General features: G+C 34.2%; 1 protein-coding gene across 9 annotated transcripts in view; it reads left to right on the forward strand.

Moving 5' to 3' along the window:
* LOC110457254 (semaphorin-2A-like) overlaps positions 1–16,509 on the forward strand; it is a 121,645-nt gene extending 105,136 nt beyond the window's left edge. For all 9 annotated transcript variants that reach the window (XM_021508442.1, XM_021508444.1, XM_021508443.1 and 6 more), the window contains 16 exons: positions 1,133–1,178; positions 1,797–1,868; positions 2,221–2,334; positions 3,621–3,714; positions 3,988–4,134; positions 4,554–4,675; positions 5,628–5,739; positions 6,723–6,774; positions 8,290–8,440; positions 9,247–9,436; positions 9,613–9,725; positions 9,977–10,137; positions 11,859–11,911; positions 12,313–12,588; positions 13,516–13,604; positions 13,934–16,509. In XM_021508442.1, coding sequence (XP_021364117.1) covers positions 1,133–1,178; positions 1,797–1,868; positions 2,221–2,334; positions 3,621–3,714; positions 3,988–4,134; positions 4,554–4,675; positions 5,628–5,739; positions 6,723–6,774; positions 8,290–8,440; positions 9,247–9,436; positions 9,613–9,725; positions 9,977–10,137; positions 11,859–11,911; positions 12,313–12,588; positions 13,516–13,604; positions 13,934–13,957 — 1,816 coding nt within the window. In that variant the 3' untranslated portion in view covers positions 13,958–16,509. The remainder of the gene's footprint in view (positions 1–1,132; positions 1,179–1,796; positions 1,869–2,220; positions 2,335–3,620; positions 3,715–3,987; positions 4,135–4,553; positions 4,676–5,627; positions 5,740–6,722; positions 6,775–8,289; positions 8,441–9,246; positions 9,437–9,612; positions 9,726–9,976; positions 10,138–11,858; positions 11,912–12,312; positions 12,589–13,515; positions 13,605–13,933) is intronic.
* The last annotated feature ends 2,339 nt before the right edge of the window (positions 16,510–18,848 follow it).

The following is an 18,848-nucleotide window of genomic DNA, read 5'->3' on the forward strand; positions in this document are numbered from 1 at the left end:
ACAACAATAAACAAATGTAGGACAGCAATAAACAAAGTAGGACAACAATAAACAAAGTAGTACAACAATAAACAAAGTAGTACAAAAATAAACAAAGTAGGACAACAATAAACAAAGGTAGGACAACAATAAACAAAACAATAAACAAAGGTAGGACAACAATAAACAAAGGTAGGACAACAATAAACAAAAGTATTGAAAGTAGGACAAACAGATGTATATACACTACACTTCCTTAGCATTCAGATATAGTCTGGTTAAGTGTCCAGGAAGTTTAAAAAAGGATTTCAGGTTGATTGTTAACAACTTATGGACAAGGAAGAAATCTATTATAAATAATCATTTGATTATGAATCACTCTTGATAATTCATAAACTGGTATACATTAAGACAGGTTCATGTTTAATCTAGAAAAGCTATTAAAACTGTCATCTGCCTGTAGAGCAAGTGAACTAATATGTTAGAATGGCATTGATTATTGTTTATCAATGTTGTTATTCTCTCAATTTTTCATTTCTTACACTTCAAGTCCACAAAATTCATTAATTTTGACCAAATTTAACAAAACAACATTCTATGGCCAAGGGGAAGTATTTTTGTATGAAATAGGATGTATGTGAATGTTTTATATTGAACATAAGTTATTCAGGCCCAACGGCCTCTTGTTCAAATTGTATTGAACGAATATTTGTTGATCGCAACTTTCTTCGTGACGTTTGACTTCATGCTTGCCAACATTTCATGCTTCATATGGAAGAAACTAAGGCCAAATATAAAATGAATAAAAGCATAACTTAAGCTGATATTTGAGCTTTTCAGCAGAATGTAGGAAAGTCTGTTGATGTTAATCCCCAAAAATGAGAATGAAATGAACATTTAGCAAGTACCTGTCTCATGAGTTTTGTGTGACTGGTGTATAGTATCACAGGAGTTATCACCCTTCCTTCGTGATGGTGAGTTATATACAATTTCTACTTGGGGTCCTTGTATTGGTTGACATTTGTAATGTTAATATTTGTAATTTTGATATTTGTTATATTGATATTTGTAGTGTAAATATGTGTAATGTGTAAGGGATTTGATGTTGATAGATATTTATGTTTAATTAAATTTGTCTTTTGTTTCATTTCAGGAATCATATAATTCGCTTGAATGTAGCCAATATATCAAATAAATTTGTAAGTATTATATATATCTGGTCATTTCTTTTAGTAATTAATCCAATTCACAATGATACAGTTTTAAGGAAATAGTGTTAAAGCCAATGACTTAAGACACGTGATTTATTTTTCCTTTTAGTCTTGGTATATATATAGTATTATTATAATTTGATTCCAAACTAAACATGACGGGACTAGGCTATGCTGCAGCTGATCATTAAACATAGAAGTATACATATCCCCATTTATACCATGTGAACCTAGAAACAAATTCAAGCTTTAATCCATATAATTCCAAATTCCTTCAATTCCAAGTAAAAACACAGAAAGTTCTGAAAATAACTCTGGGAATTTACAAAAATAGTTCGTACTTGAAAATAAAGCACATGCTTTAGTAGTGTGGGCTTCAAAGCAAACAAAAGTCCTTGTAACAGACACGAATGACACTTCGTAATTATACACCTTTGTTTCAAAGGTTTGAATGTAAATTATATCTACCTAATTCATATATAGAGTAACCCTAATGGTTAATGGTTTACTGTAATATTTGTGATATTTTCTGTTATGATATTTGAATATATTCTGCAATTTTTGTAGTTAAGATTTTTTTCTGATAATTGTTCTCGTTTTTTGCAGGATCACTACAAGTTAAAAGTACAAGCTACAGACTTACAAATTAGTTATTGCAAATATGACGCAAAACCTGAGGTGAGTATGATGATCATATTACAACATTAATTAAGTTTCCTTAATAAAAAAAAGATGAATGAAATATATACAAGTTTAACTCACTAGGGTTTTTCTATCCAGCTGTATACATGGACAGCAACGTTTGCAACACTTTGTGTTCAATATGGTAAATTAGAGAAACCATTTGTGAGGTATTTGATTCTTTAATAATTTTAGATGCAATGGAAGTCCACTCAGACAGAAGTATTTGATAACTGAAATCTTGGAATCATTCACAACCTATCCTTGTTGTTCTTAACTTCAGATACTTAATACTGTATAAAAAAAAAACGTTTATTAGATAATAATACCACTGGTTTTTACTTGACAGATTCCAGATTGCCAGAATCATATTCGATTTATAGAAAGATATATGACGTCAGATCCAAACCAGATCTATTTTTGTGGGACAGGTGCCTCGGAGCCTCTCGGCTACACCCTCAATGTAAGTCAGCTGGGTCTACATGTCTTGTTTATAACTACATGTCTTGTTTATAACAAAATCAGGATTTAAATACCTCTTTAAGAACATTTTAATTGTAAACATTCTGTCTTGTCACAGGAAATCTTAAAGACATTTTCTCCTTTTTTATTTGAAAAATATTTGTGTATGATTCCTTTTAACACAGGATCGAAGATGATTGTCATATTAGAATTCATTCAATTTTTTAAAAAGGTGCAAATGGTATTAGTGCAAGACATAATAGAAAAAAAAAATAATGAAAAATTGTTTGGAAAATATTGTTTATAAGTTGAATCTAATAACGAATCTCATGTGTTGCCAAATTGATGCCATATGCTGTCTATCTACCACCTGTCTAGCCCTCCGCTTTCAGGAACAAAAGTGGGAAGGTTGCTATAACAGTACCCAGTGCTGTATGCATGTGTCCCTATATAATGTTACATGTTGTTTCGCCCCTGCTGGTATATATCTGTGTATGTCTGTACCTGTATCATAGTGACCCCCTCCCCCCCATACCAAGCCACATGACCTCTGTGTGACCTCTGCACACAGATCTCGGCCAGTGAACCCCAGTGGTGTTATAAAGTGTATCAGGTAGACCAGTACTCTTACTCTGTAACACACATGTATAGTATTTGCACACTTATTATTTACCCAAATTACATCAACAATATCAGTATCATTTCTAAGGTGTACTTCTGCGTGTGACCCTTGACCTAAGAAGGGTATTTTTCCAGGCCTGGAAACATTCAATACTACCAACAGTATCGCACTGCAGAACTCATGCAGTTTCTGTCGAGGGTTGTGTGTAGAGGTTGGTCCTGGAAATGACATCTGATATTGTCTAGACTATTACGCGGTTTACATAATTTGATTTAAAATCATCATTTGGCTAGGTGATAAGCTTTTCCCTGTGAAGTAAGAAAAGACCTGCTATACTAAATGAACATTACATGTTTTAACAGATCAGTAATGCTACTCTTTATATGTATCTGTTGATTTTAGTGCATCAGTTATCTTCAGAGGACATTTTAATATCAATGATATATTAATTCAAAAACATTATTTGAGATATATGTTTTCTCTCAAATCATAAGTTACTCACAGATTGAATATCAATATATGTAGCTGTACATCGTTAAGATTGCCATTGAGGTTCCTGTATGATGCTAGCCTCCCTTGTACTAATTAATTAGTCTGGTTCGTTGATAGAGTTACCTCTATATCCATGTACAGTGTGATTACGACGTTACATATTACCATTCCAGATAGATGTGATGGAGACGAGCGATGGCCAGGGCATAAGTGCCGAATCCATGTGTCCTAACGATCCATTCCAAAACTCCACAGCGCTTTATGTTGGTAAGATCAATCCCCAGGCTTATAGATGTTTAAATGATAAATGTGTGCATTTAGTATATATGGTACATTTCATTAAAGTTGCCAAATTATCTTTAATTTTTTTTATGACAAAAAACACATTTATAATTCTATGATAACAGAGAATGTAATATGAAAATATTATTTATCATACGCTGAGGAATAAATGAAATTAGAACATCTGAAGCATCATATCATTTTGGGCACTACAACTGCCTGTGGCATCTTAAACTGAAACATGTTTATGTAATACAGAAAGTGGAAACCCTGGCAATGTGTCGGCCCTGTACTCTGGAACGAGTGCCTCTGGACGGCCATTTATCTACAGACCTCGTCTGCTGGACAACGGGGTGGAGTCTAGTGGTTACATGAAGACAGTCGATGATGACAACTGGATAAATAGTAAGAGTTATTTCCCTTTGGTTAACAACTTGATGTGTCATTTCTGTACTTCAAATAACATGACAATTCTAACTTAAATAGACATAAGATTAATATATTTAGTCACGAGTGGAATGCTATACAATTTAAAACGTTATCGCCACAAATTTGATACTTATTATATGTAGCAGGACATATATATATATATAAATTTCCAATTTGATGTTCAGGGATCATAATTGTGCCATATGCAAATATGAGTGTTTAATTAATACAGATGAGTCGTACAGCCCATTTATGCCTCCTGTTTTATTCGTATCAATGAAAGAAAATGAAATGATTTATTGTTTTAGGTAAGACATCTAAGGGAAAAAAAATATTAAAGAAACTCCAGTGTTTGGTAATGTTTTAGAATATGAAATTTGAATTTCTGATAACAGAGGGACAGTTTGTTGGCTCCTTCGACATGGGTGACAGTGTCTACATCTTCTTCAGAGAAGTAGCATTGGAATTTACCAACTGTGAGAAACGGGTCTTCTCCAGAGTGGCAAAGATCTGCAAGGTAAAAATGGCCTCCAACAAGTGATTCATCTCTCCCCATGAATGTGGAGTTTTGGAATATTTCTATTACCTTGAACCTTCTTTTACAGGATTTAGATTATAATTCTGAAATGTTTGGCCTCAGACTTTGATTGATAGTACATGTATTTAGAAAATTTGATAATGTACTTTGTTCTATCAGTGTTATTTTTTCAAATTTTGTTTTTTGTAGTAATGAAAATCTGCAAATTCTAGATAATAGTGAACATTTCTAGTCAATTAACACTACAGACCTAGAAATCTTCAAAAACAAAATTTAAAAGCTGTGTACATAATTTAAAACTTCTGATTTTTTATGCAAAAAAACACCCCACATATACTGGTATAGATGTACTAGCTGTCATTCCTCTGCAAGGTTCATAAAATGATGATGGTGTTCCTTTAAAATAGCATAATTTGTCATAAACCCTGTGCCATTCTGTTAGAATGTTATCTGTAACCTTGATGTCTGTTACTCTATACACAGGCCAATACGCTGCAATATTATTTTATTGTAACAATTTTTGTCCTAAAAATAAATCAAACTTAAGTGCTTATAAAATTTTATACCACGACTTTTGGAGCAACAGCTATGTGTTAGAATACAAAAAAATATGGTTTAACCTACTTTATATTAATCGAATGATGGTTGTAAATGTGTATCATTTATATTTTTAATACCAATTAGAGATAAAAGGCCAACTTGTTATGGGTTTTTTCCCCAGCTACTGAAGAAGTTTTTTGTTTTTAAACTTTATAAACTTAACAGCCCTAGATGGTGAATTTTTTCAAATCTTTTTCATGATTATTAGTTTAATGACAATGAATAAGTAGCGGTGATATTTTGAGGACATTGCTTCCACATGTGTAGTGACTAGGCACATGTTTTGTATTTCATAGTTTTGATTTGGGCCGTGTAATTTGTGTTAATGTAGAGGGATCAGGGAGGAGCCAGAAGTATCCTGAGGAACGGGTGGACATCGTTCCAGAAGGCTAGACTCAACTGTTCTATTCCTGGAGACTTCCCATCATACTTTGATGAAATCCGTAAGTTGGTTTTACTATCCATTAAGTGCATTCCTGAGAGTTTGGGGGTGCATGTTTGTAAGAATTAATCTGTATTACTAGATGTTATGATAACAGATATGTCTGTATTCCAGAGGATATCGGTGTTAGTAAGAATCTGTACACATTAGATGTTATATAGGTGTGTTTGGGGATGTTAGTAAGAATCTGTACACATTAGATGTTATATAGGTGTGTTTGGGGATGTTAGTAAGAATCTGTACACATTAGATGTTATATAGGTGTGTTTGGGGATGTTAGTAAGAATCTGTACACATTAGATGTTATATAGGTGTGTTTGGGGAAGTTAGTAAGAATCTGTACACATTAGATGTTATATGGGTGTGTTTGGGGATGTTAGTAAGGTTCTGTATACATTAGATGTTATATAGGTGTGTTTGAGGATGTTAGTAAGAATCTGTACACATTAGATGTTATATAGGTGTGTATGGGGATGTTAGTAAGAATCTGTACACATTAGATGTTATATAGTTGTGTTTGGGGATGTTAGTAAGAATCTGTACACATTAGATGTTATAAAGGTGTGTTTTGGGATGTTAGTAAGAATCAGTACACATTACATGTTATATAGTTGTGTTTGGGGATGTTAGTAAGATTCTGTACACATTAGATGTTATATAGGTGTGTTTGGGGATGTTGGTAAGAATCTGTACACATTAGATGTTATATAGGTGTGTATGGGGATGTTAGTAAGAATCTGTACACATTAGATGTTATATAGGTGTGTTTGGGGATGTTAGTAAGAATCTGTACACATTAGATGTTATATAGTTGTGTTTGGGGATGTTAGTAAAAATCTGTACAAATAAGATGTTATATAGGTGTGTTTGGGGATGTTAGTAAGAATCTGTACACATTAGATGTTATATAGGTGTGTTTGGGGACGTTAGTAAGAATCTGTATGTATATTTGATGTTATGATAATATCTGTGTCTATATTACAGAGGATGTCGAGCGAGTTGGGGATATATTCTATGGCCTCTTCACAACAAATGTGTAAGTATATTATTTAATTCAATATTTTCTTCTGAAGAAAGTATGTTACTGAGCAAGGGTAACACAGAAAGAGGTGGGGATATTTGAATATATTTCAGGAAAGACTTTAGCCTTGATCTGTTTTTAGCTCACCTGGTCTGTCTGTCCGTTCGTTCGTCCGTCCGTCCTGCGTCAATTTTTTACTTTAAACAAATTCTTCTGAATAACCAAGAGGCCCAGACTGATGATATTTGGCCAGAAGGATACTGGGATAAAGGGCTACCAAGTCTGTTCAAATGAATGACCTTTGCTTATTTTCAAGGTCACAGGGGTCAAATATGCTAAAAAATTTAAACAACTTCTTCTGAATATTGGCCAGAAGTATGTTCGCATGAAGCGCTACCAAGTTTGTTCAAATGCATGGCCTTCGAACATATTCAAGGTCATAGGGTCAATTGTATTAAAAACCCTTAAATGATTTCTTCGGAATAACCAAAAGGTCTATGGTGATGATATTTGACCAGAAGCATGCTGGGATCAAGGGTTCCGAATTTGTTCAAATGAATGACCTTCACAAATATTCAAGGTCACAGGGGTCAAATTATTGAAATCTTTAAACAACTTCTTCTGTATAACCAAAAGGTCTAGGGTGATGATATTTAGCCAGAAGGATGTTGGGATGAAGGGTCACCAAGTTTGTTCAAATGAATTACCTTTGCCAATATTCCAGGTCACAGGGGTCAAATATGTTGAAATCTTCAAACAATTTCTTCTGAATAACTAAAGCGTCCAGGGTGATTGCTTGTTCATGTGAATGACCTTTACACACTTTAAAGGTCACATCTGGTCCATAGTGCATAAATCTTTAAAAATCATCTTCCCAATACAAAAATACACTTCTGAATGACTTTAATAAGTTAAGACACTGATATTTTGCCTGTAGCTTTATTTAAGTGTACTTTTAAGGTTACAATTGTGAGATTAATACCAGGTGAGCGATGCAGGCCCATTGGGCCTTAATGTTTGATTTTGGACAGAGAAGAAATAACTGTTATGCTATAGGACAGAGAACATGTAAGCCAACAGCAGACGGATTTATCATATTTCTCTGTAATCTGATTATGGCTATTCCCCCAATGATAAACTTTTAAAGGTTATATCATATAGCCTTAAAACAGAAGACAACACAAAAAGTGATGACGTCGTATATATACAACATTGTTTGGTGCGGTATTTGTAATTCTAACGTCTGTTTGGTTGAAGTTGCTCAGCAATAAAATCTTGTGTTGTGTTTTGTAAAACAAAATGTTGTTTTTATAAATATTCATTAACTATATAAAAGGAAGTGGGTTTTTTTTAATTAAATTAAATTATAAGGAGTAACCAATATATATTTTTTTTAAATTGGGGGGGGGTATGCGGCATAGACTGTTAACAAATGTACATTTACCGTTAGTAGCTCAACTTAAAATATCAAAAATCAAAAATTTATCACAATACATGTGTTATTGTGTGTAATTTTATTTTATTCCACAGGAATGGTATATCAGCCTCAGCTATCTGTGCGTACAATGTCAGTGACATTTTAAGGTCCTACAGAGGAAAGTTTAAGTCACAGGCTAACGCCAACTCCAACTGGCTACCTGCTGACAACGAACCTGCCAACTGGCCTAGTAGACCACCAAATGTAAGTCGACAGGCTGTATCTTCTTAAAGTTTAGATATTTAACTTGTCCAGTATAATTACCAAATGTAAGTCGACAGGCTGTATATCTTCTTAAAGTTTAGATATTTAACTTGTCCAGTAGACTATCCAATGTAAGTCAACTGTATCATCTTAAAACCTTAGTTCCAGTGTACCTGTAGAAATTTCTTTTTCTTTATTACAAGATGATTGCACTGTGTTGCATAATAATAGTTTGAATCATTGATATTTATTTATCAAAATTTTGAAGAAGTTATTTTATTGCTCGTCACAAGCTCAACAATGGTCAGTCATGTGATCTCTTAATGTGATAGTCAATTCCTTCACACTGCCAACATGTCTTATATCCTATTTTATCTGGTCTTTCTTGATCAAGCAATGTCACCTTTTTTCAACTGTATATAAGACCGTGAATTACTGTATTCTGGGAAATTTTCACTGCAGTTTAACTTTATCCTTTTTTGCCCTCGACAATGATAGTAAATTTCACGTGGTGAACATGGATTTTGCTGGTGAAAGGCAAATATTTAGCTAGGCGAAAGTTTCCTGGTAAATAGTATGTCACCAGGGATTTGGAGTAAAGGTTTTGTTTTTTGTCTGCTAAGGAACCCCTGGCTGTACTATTCAGGCTAGTTTTCGTATGTGATATATAGTGTCTTACCATATATGCAATACTTGTAACCCACATGCACATATGTTTCAATTATGGTATAACTGCCTGATAAGTGTTATCATATGATGTTTGACAATATTTGACAAATTTTTCATCAATATTCTCACCTTTTCAGTGTAACAATAATTCAAAGGACCTATCAGATGCTATTCTGTCCTTTATACGACTAAACCCCCTTATGGACGATGCTGTACAACACCTCAACGGGAAGCCAATCTTCTACGAGATGGGAACACAGATGCATCAGTTAGAGGTAGCACATGATATCAACATGGAAAACGAGCTGGTCTTCTTCGCTTCCACAAGTAAGTAGATCCAGAATCTAATTTCCTATTACTTAATCATGAAAATATAATATGAAGAAACAGAACTTTGCTAGAATAGATATAGCCAATCAAATGCTTGATTTGAAGAAAGTTAGATAATAAAAAGACATTTTATGTTGACATTTTCTGTTTATGTCTTACATTCGTTTTCACAGGTAAAGGCCAAATTTACAAGATATTCCTAGAGCACGGTTCCAAGCAGGGCATAGTCTCCAGTGTATATAACCTCTTCAACATTCCTGAACCCATATGGGCTATGAAACTTAAGGTAAGGTCAAAGGTCAATCAGCAGCCATCTTCAGCAGCCAATCAATGACTCAAGCATAGGTTACAAAGTTAATGTACATCATGAGAAACAGGAATATGTTATTTCATTTATGTAAATAATATTATTGTATTGATTAAATAGAGTTCTTGTGAATATCTTGACTCATCTGAAATGTGATCTCCTTGTTTTGTATTTTGTACACCATGTACACCATTATAAACCTGCCTACAAGAGACCTTTGTTTCATTCAGGGAGAGAGTATATATGTTGGATCTGATACGGCGGTCAAACAAATCCATATAGACACCTGTAGCAAGTATACTAAGACGGACACTTGTGCTAACGACCCCTACTGTGCCTGGAAAATTGTTCCCGGGGAATGTATCAGAATGGACAGGAATTACTTCAACGAGTGAGTTTTTGTTACCTCCCTTTACAATGATTGTAACTGAATAGTTTTCCTTTATGAACATTTCTTCCATTTCTGAATTACCTTTCCTTTTTAAAGTTACTTCATTCAAGAATTCTAATTTATCAACCTGGCATTATAATGCATTGTAACTTTTAACTGATGTATTGGTGGTAACTAAATGTGTTGGAGTGTTACAAGATTTACGGTGATACATGTAGGAAATTGATTTACCTTTATTGTAGCTGAAATCAGGTGATGAAATCTTTTCAGTATTGACCAAAATAAAATTAAATAATATTTCAATTTCTACTTAAGTTGGACTCGATGAAACTACAAAAAAAATGTTTGTTCTATTAACCCTTAAAATTGACCAGATCTATATTTGATATCAAAATTTTACTTTCTACAGGAACAATGTACGTATTAAACATGTCGCAACGTTTCAAGACCCACTGGTTCCTTTGTCTGGCTATGACTATAGATCTTATTGAAGCAGATCTATATTTCCTGTGCATATGAATTTCTGTTCAACTTCACATATATAGACTTTCACAAGTAGTCAGCTAATGCTAGACAAAACCATTTCCAGGTATTCATAAATGAGTTTAATTAGGGCCCTGTATCGGAGATACGGGTGCCCTATAGTAATCACCTTGTCTGTCTGTCTGTCCGTCCACAAATTTTGTTCCTGGCTGATAACTTGAGTATTTATTGACCAATGTACATGAAACTTGGTCAAGATGTTCAGTTCACTAAAATACACATTGAGATAAAAAGTCAAGGTCAAAGGTCATGGTCATTATGTTCAAAGGTCAAGGTCAAATTTTACATCTTTTTACTGATAAACATTTTGTTATGACATGATTAAGCAAAGTTGATCAGAATTAAACAAGGAGTCAACTGACCAAATGTCAAGGTCACTGGGTCAAAGGTCAAGGTTAAATTTTGTATATTTTGTTATGACATTATGAAGCAATGTTGTTCAGAACTTAACACAGAGTCAACTGACCTTAGGGCTAGGTTATGCGGTCCAAAGGGTCAAGGTCAAGTTTTGTATTTTTCACTGAAGAACATTTTGTTATGATATTAAGAAGCAAAGATGGTCGGAATTAAAGAATAAGTCAACTGACCAAAGATCAGGGTCATTGGTTTAATGGTTAAGGTCATTTGGGTCCAAAGGTCAAAGACAAAGTGGATCTCTGTCTTTGACCCTGGCTCTTGATGGAGGAGGTATATAAGGTGAAATAAAACAAATCAAAGCTAACAAATGAGTATTGCACCGGTATTTACATTTCTGTTAGCCCAGCAAATATGGAGGTGGAAGGAAACAAGACTCACATCATAGTACATGTAAAATGTATATTTTGCTTCCTTGCGATTCTTTTTGAAGTTCAAATGTCAAACGTCAAGCTCAGCTATATGGGCAGATTGCTTCTTGATGATTATGGGGGATATATTGCCACAAGACGGGGCCCTTACTGACCTGTCAGTGTTCTAGTTGAGATATAAGGATTGAATATTGCTGTGGTCCATTTCACAGAGGATGAAATTGGTATGTCTCAAGACAAGTCTCAATATTGACCGACTCATAGTTCGTTAGATTTGTCTCAAGACTGAACTCAATTTATCACCCAATAAATCCACCATAAGCAATATTCAGTCCTTTAATATACATGTAGTTAATCAAAATGCTTATTAAGAAACTTCTGTATTTATTTCAGAGCGGTCAACTACTACACATACAAGAATATAAAAGCGTACACGCCACAAGCACGTGAGTTTTGTGACCACATTCCTGAAGCGCGGGTTGTCAGATATTCTAAACATAGGATCTAACTCTAAATTGTGACTATTTCTTTGCTCAAATTAAAATGTCTAATGCCCCAGACCTCACAGTTATGTCTCTGAGGCCCAAATCCTTTCAATAAGATGGGATAACAACAATACTTTTTGTGTACAATAAATGCAGGCGTATTTATGTAAAATCACATTTTATATGTGAATGAAGATATAAACAACATTGAATTTTGAAGTTTATTGGGATTGCTTCATGTTACACTGGGGTCTGGAAGTCCGTTAGAAGTTTTCTTCATATTTTGCTCCTTGATTGAAATGAAAGCGATAAAAAGTATTGCAAAGAATTCTGATGGATAAGTTTGATATTGTGTTTTCTAGCTATGGCTAACAAAGTGAGGACAAGGGGGAGCTCCGTAACACTGGACATCTCCTACATGAAGTGTACCATACAGCGGTCAATCCGGTGGAAGTACAGGAAAACCTCTGGCACCAATCCTACTGACATTATGTTTGGAGAGCGCGGAGACCATTTTCATATTGACCCCAAAGGGTCACTGATCATAACAAACATAGAACCAGATCATAAAGGAATTTACAGTGCTGTGGATGAGATGGGAAATGTTCTGTCCGAGTATGACCTAAACGTTTTAGAAAGTAAGATTTCATTCGGGTGGGTGATTGTTGTACATGTGTTGCAAACAAGTCTTAATTTGTTTCAGCTTTTGTTCGCAGTTTCACTATATTTGCGAGGAGAACAAAAACTTTTTTTTTTCAATCTCAACAAAATGCTATAAATCATTAAGTGGCAAGGAAGACAACTGAAAATACCTTCTGATGGTACTTATTTTACAAGGTTTTAGATCTACTTTCTTAGTAATTAAGGTTCCTCATGGTCGGTGTCAGAATCAGGATTGTTGAGCAAACATTAATGCTGTGAAGTAAATAAATATTTTCAGCTTTTAAGAAAAGCCTGTGTTTCTCTTTAAGACTTTGTATTTATCTCCTTTCCTTTCTGTCTTTCTTTAAGACTTTGGATTTGTCTCCTTTCTTTTCTGTCTTTCTTTTCGGCAGTGTATTCCTGGGCCTTCACCTCCATAATAATAATAAACTTTAGTTTCTGATGATAAAACCTGTTGAGCAAAGCTTATCTTCCACAGGGTCCTCTTGTTAGTAAAATATCAGTTAGTAACATTACAATTACAACATTATCACAGACATAACAATAAAACAACTTATAGTAATAAATTGTTTGCCAGACATGTGGATTTTGGTATATATATCTTAAAACGAGAGTACATGTAACAGCTTATACAGATCATTAAACATTAAACATTGTTCATTATGATAACATATATAGGTAGTTAGTAAAATAATGATCACAATTACCATGCTAAAAAAGAGTGGGAGTAAACAGGTTTATCACATCATATGACCATGGACGTTGTGAGGTTAATAAACCTGTAACAAACAAAAAAAATACACCACATTTCTTTAGTAAGATACATGCTTTTGCATTCAAAATACATTACTAAATACATCACTTTATATTGTTTTAATTTATCTTTTTTCTTGATTTTCTAGACAATGGTGACATAGAAACAGAATGGAAAAGGAAATTTGAGGAATGGTGTGATGAATTTGAAAAACAGAAAAGGATCAGAGAACTATGGGTAAGCAAATTAACAAAGGATAAACAAAAACGTTTCAACAGAGAAAAACATGTGTATTTAAAAGATTTAGTTTATGAAAGAAAGATTGGTATAACTCTGAATGTGAACTTCAGTTCTTTATCAGGCAGGGCTTTCTGGCCAGAAACAGTACAGTGCTTCTTTGAAAAATTAAATAACTGCATATATTTTCATCATGTATTTGAATAAACAATTTAATCTGAAAAACAATTGTATAAAGCTGTAATAATTTATATTTTATATAGTCCCTACTAGTACACTACTTTGCCATATTGATATATTTATATACCTTCCTTTGTAATTTTTTTCAGGAAAACACATGTACAGGTTCTTAGGTCAAATTCAACTTCAGAAACACCAAGACAGTCTGTACGTGACTGTGATGATGGCAGAAAACCACAAGTACAAGTCTACACAGATGCTCTGTACTCACTGTATCCGACGTTCCAACATCTGTCACCAGCTCCATCTATGGACATAACCAAAAACATCTAGTGATTTAACCAAAAGGATTTCAGTTTTAATTCAACTTGAACACTGCTACGTGCATTGGAATAGATTTTACCAATTCCAGAACAATATATCTCACCTAATGTGGAGATTACTGATGTATTTACTTCAATTAACAAATAGAAACCATTTTCGAATAATTTTGTGAAAGGGGAGACAACTCACTTCCTTTTGTCTTGAATTTGCACCTGTAATATGGAAGTTTGAAAAGTATGTCGGTCTCCAATCTTTTAAATCAAGGATAAGGACTCGTCTCAACCAGAAGGGTGATGGATTGTGTTTGAAACGGTCATGGCTAATGGAACATGGCTGACAACCCAGATGTTCCACAGTGTAGACCCGCTCCGGCCCCGGACATTGCAGATTTTGTTTGTTGGGGCCAGGACTGGACTGGTTTCTTCATTGCTGTATTGGAATCATTTAATGTGGTTTTTTGGATGGGAAGCTATTGTGATCCCTTTGTTTACAGGAACCACTTCAGAACCAGATGTGTTTCCGTGAGCCAATGTCAGGATTGGATGTTATTTCAGTTTAGAGGAACCATGATCCCAGTAACAATTGTTCACCACAGGGTGTGGTTCCTTTATATACTGCAGCATCTCAGGATGTGTCTGTTTCTCTGAAAGGAAAGCTTGTTTTAGTATACTAAACAGTAAACTTAATCTTGTCAACACACAATGCATACATGGTGTCACAATTGGAAAATGTGGGTTTGTTATTTTACATGGTATGTGTTCGTTGTGCAGATTTCATTATTGCATCTGCTCCAGCTAGAAGAAAAAAAGTGAAAAAAAATTACGTCTTGTTATGTTTACTTCAGAACAGATGGTGAAGTTTATAAAGGTATAGACATGATATTACTGCTTGATTTGTAGTCTGGCAAAGAAACTATAGTCTAGACCAGGCAGCCTGGGCAACAGGGCGCACGCTCAATTAGCAGTCACCTGCCTGGCACAGCATGTTCTATAAGGATATTATACCGTTCTTCGGCTTCCTCCTGTTGGTCGTCGCTTCATTGCACTTGTATTACACTATACGTTTCAACAAGTGGAACTAGAGGGTAGGATTTTCTACAGGGTTTGTGAGTAGTAATTCTCTTGTGTTTATAAAAATGTGCCACATATGTAACACAGAACCATTGAACACTCAAAGTGCAATGTGGGTGATCAAACTTTTAAAGATAATTGTGCCACATTGTTATCAAGTTTTGTGCTATGTTGGTTTCTCTCCGGGACATTCCAATGTAGTTAGGGAGATTACCGATTCATCATCGAATTTGTTCAGTGTGTAACTGTTGCTATAATTACTCGTGTTTTGTTGAGTATCTGTGTGAGTGTTAACATGGTGTATATGTATAGGTAGAACCTGTACCCTATGTCCTACAGACAGGTATGTAAAAGGTACGTCATTCATTGGATCAGTAGTGTTTGTATATAGCTCACAGATGTAAATATATGCAACATGAAAAAAATCAAAATTATTTTGTATTGTCCGAGTTATTTGATTGATATCAATGTAAGTAGATAAGTTTATTATGTATTTTCTTGACAATGATCTTGTGTGAAGAATTTCGTTAAGGTCAAACGAATTCAACAATACAATACCAAATAAATACAGTGCAACCTCTCGAATCCACACCACAGCAATCAAGTCTGTACACTTATATTTAGTATTTAGTTTTCCAATCAGAGGTCATCAAAGTTTTTTAATAGGACGTTTTATTCTGATTATATATTTTTTCCATAAGTAAGTGTCTGGACAGACAAGATACCACTGTAGCTATGGTTACCTTGTTAGTGGACACAAACAGAACAGTGTCACACTGTTAGGTATTTGTCCTTTATCACACACTTATAAAACTAGGTATCTACATGTAGTTTAAGTATGAGGTACATATACATTTCTCTATTACTGAATTAAACATTTCTATTTGTTTACATTAATGGCTATCTGTGTTGCCCCTTGCCTTACTTGACTTACTGTATCACTCTGTCTCGTTTATATTTCGGCTGTCCCCTTTAAATGGTACAATGTTTGCTATGAATAATTACATATCAAGTAATCATCATAACTACTATTATTATTCCAGCTCAACAAAATGAAATTTAATTGCAAATTTCCCTTTAGTAAATTAAATGTCCGTGTACATTGTCATTGATAATATATACAAATACTCTACAATCTGACTTAAGTTGTGTCTGATCTGACTGGGAGACTTATGTTGTGTCTGATCTGACTGGGAGACTTATGTTGTGTCTGATCTGACTGGGAGACTTAAGTTGTGTTTGATCTGACTGGGAGACTTAAGTTGTGTTTGATCTGACTGGGAGACTTAAGTTGTGTCTGATCTGACTGGGAGACTTAAGTTGTGTCTGATCTGACTGGGAGACTTAAGTTGTGTCTGATGAAAAATTATCCCTATACTGACTCACTCTGGTTGAGTTCTTTATATTGTTAACTGGAGAGTGTTTGGAAAGGGGCGCCTATATTCTTTCAATAAGAGCTAAAAAAAGGAAAACAGTAGGGGGGGGGGGGGGCTAAATATGTTGGTCTGTCTGTGATGGAAGTTAGAACAAAGGTATATATAGAGATATATAAGTGAATATGGTTGCAGGTAGGAACAGGTGTACAATATTTTGTGGATTAATGTTAGCCTTGTATTGATGATAAGTGGACTACAGATACGTGGTGCTTTAATGTCATGCTCAGAACAAGTGAATCATAGAAGATAAAATTATCCGTGATCATCTGAGACAGTTTAACAATATATATTAAAAATTGGGTAACACAGCCATTGCTATAGATACGAGGTAGTTACATCTATCTGGAACTGCTTGTCTGTATGTTATCTGTGACCACAGTAGAATTAGTATCATCACCACAACAGTAATGAGTTCCCCAGCACGCATTACCTATAACTAGATATATATAACAAATCTCCCCTACATCAGATTGTGGCATCACAAGTCGTTAAGTAAGACGTGTTCTACAGATAAGTGGTCAAATACTGTAAGTGGCAGTTATTAGTTCACAACACATTTGTTTATGAATTTCTACATTCCTTCTTACTGAATTTTCCTACTCATTCATGATGCTATTGAAGCAATATTTTACATTTCCAAATTCATGAGAAAAGAAAATTCTGCATGAGCTTTGATACCTGTAATTTAAGGGGAAATAAAAACATAAAAAATTCAATATTCAGGAAACTGCTTTTTCAAGCTGTGTATTTTGTTAAAATAGCAAACAAAAGTAGTATCAGGAATATTCATTAAAAATTATAAATGTAGAAATATATAGTACAAAAATTTAGTGGTGAATTAATTATGTACACTTACGATAAACCAGTGACCTAAAAAGTATGTATGTTGTTAAAAATACTGTTAATTGGTCGATCACTTTAGTTCTGTGTTGATTTTTTATAATTTTTCACCAACATTCATCATTCATTTGTACTTCTATTTAGGTATAAAGTGTTTAAGAAAAGGTTTTTGACTTGTAAAACTGTTTAACCATTGATAAAGTTTTTGTATACCATTTGTATGTTCTACCTCTGTCAACCTGTTGAGGTATTTTCCCCTGATACTCCCAGCCTCCTTAATCCTGTCACTTATCAGTAACACGAATGTAAACTTTATACCCAACATTGCCACCATTTAAAAGTCAATTGTGCTAAAAGGTCATGAAGGAAAAAAATTAAAAGCCTGGAAAAAAGGACATGTATCATTAATATTTTGTACATTGATGCATGCCTAGGTTTACTGTACTTTTGTTGTATTTATATTGGCAAATGTTGAATCCTATCTGCTATTATCACCTACATGTGCAGACTTCGATTGGATCTAAGAACAAACAAGTAATGAAGTTTCCTCTAGCACTGATACTAAGTTTCTCAATGACAACTGATTTGTCAAGGGTTCTGCCCCTGACTGGTAGGTGACAGGCTTTGAGAGGTGACCAAGGGTATGATAGGGGTCTAGTCATATGTGTACCTCCAAAAGAGCGCTTCCTTTTATAAAACTTTTGTTTTAATGCTTATTTCAACTTGACTGTTTAATAATATTTCGTCTAAGGTTTCATGATAAAAAATAAATAAAAATCTTCATTTTACTCAATTGTTTGATAATGTATGTTATAAATGTTTCATGATAAAAAAACAAAATTCATCATTTATTCGCCATAGATATATACCGGTATGTGATTTGAAACCCTTAAGTAAAGGTCTGGTAACCATCTTTGCCACTATACACTGTATCTCTTTTATATGGTTTGAAAACTGATAATGTGTTAGTATTTGATTCAATTTAGTTATATACACAGTACTTTCATACAAGTGTTTATTGTTATAACATGGCTCTTACTTACTGACATATCAATGGGCCCAGTCAACTTGAATGCATCAATCAAAATGTCTTTAAGGCTATCCCGTCTTTTCGTATTGCAGAGTTATCTACTCTTGATAGCAGGTACTGATTGTTACGTCATTTGTTTGTGAGAGTAACATCATCATTTTTAGCTCACCTGGCCCGAAGGGCCAAGTGAGCTTATGGCATGGTGCGGCGTCCGTCATCCATCCGGCGTCCGGCGTCAACTTTTTACTTTAAACAACTTCTTCTCAGTAACCAAAAGGCCTAGGGTGATGATATTTGGTCAGAAGCATGCTTGGATGAAGGGCTACCAAGTTTGTTCAAATAAATGACCTTCGTCAATTTTCAA

The sequence above is a fragment of the Mizuhopecten yessoensis genome, unplaced genomic scaffold (assembly GCF_002113885.1).
Source record: "Mizuhopecten yessoensis strain PY_sf001 unplaced genomic scaffold, ASM211388v2 scaffold9061, whole genome shotgun sequence".
NCBI lineage: Eukaryota > Metazoa > Mollusca > Bivalvia > Pectinida > Pectinidae > Mizuhopecten > Mizuhopecten yessoensis.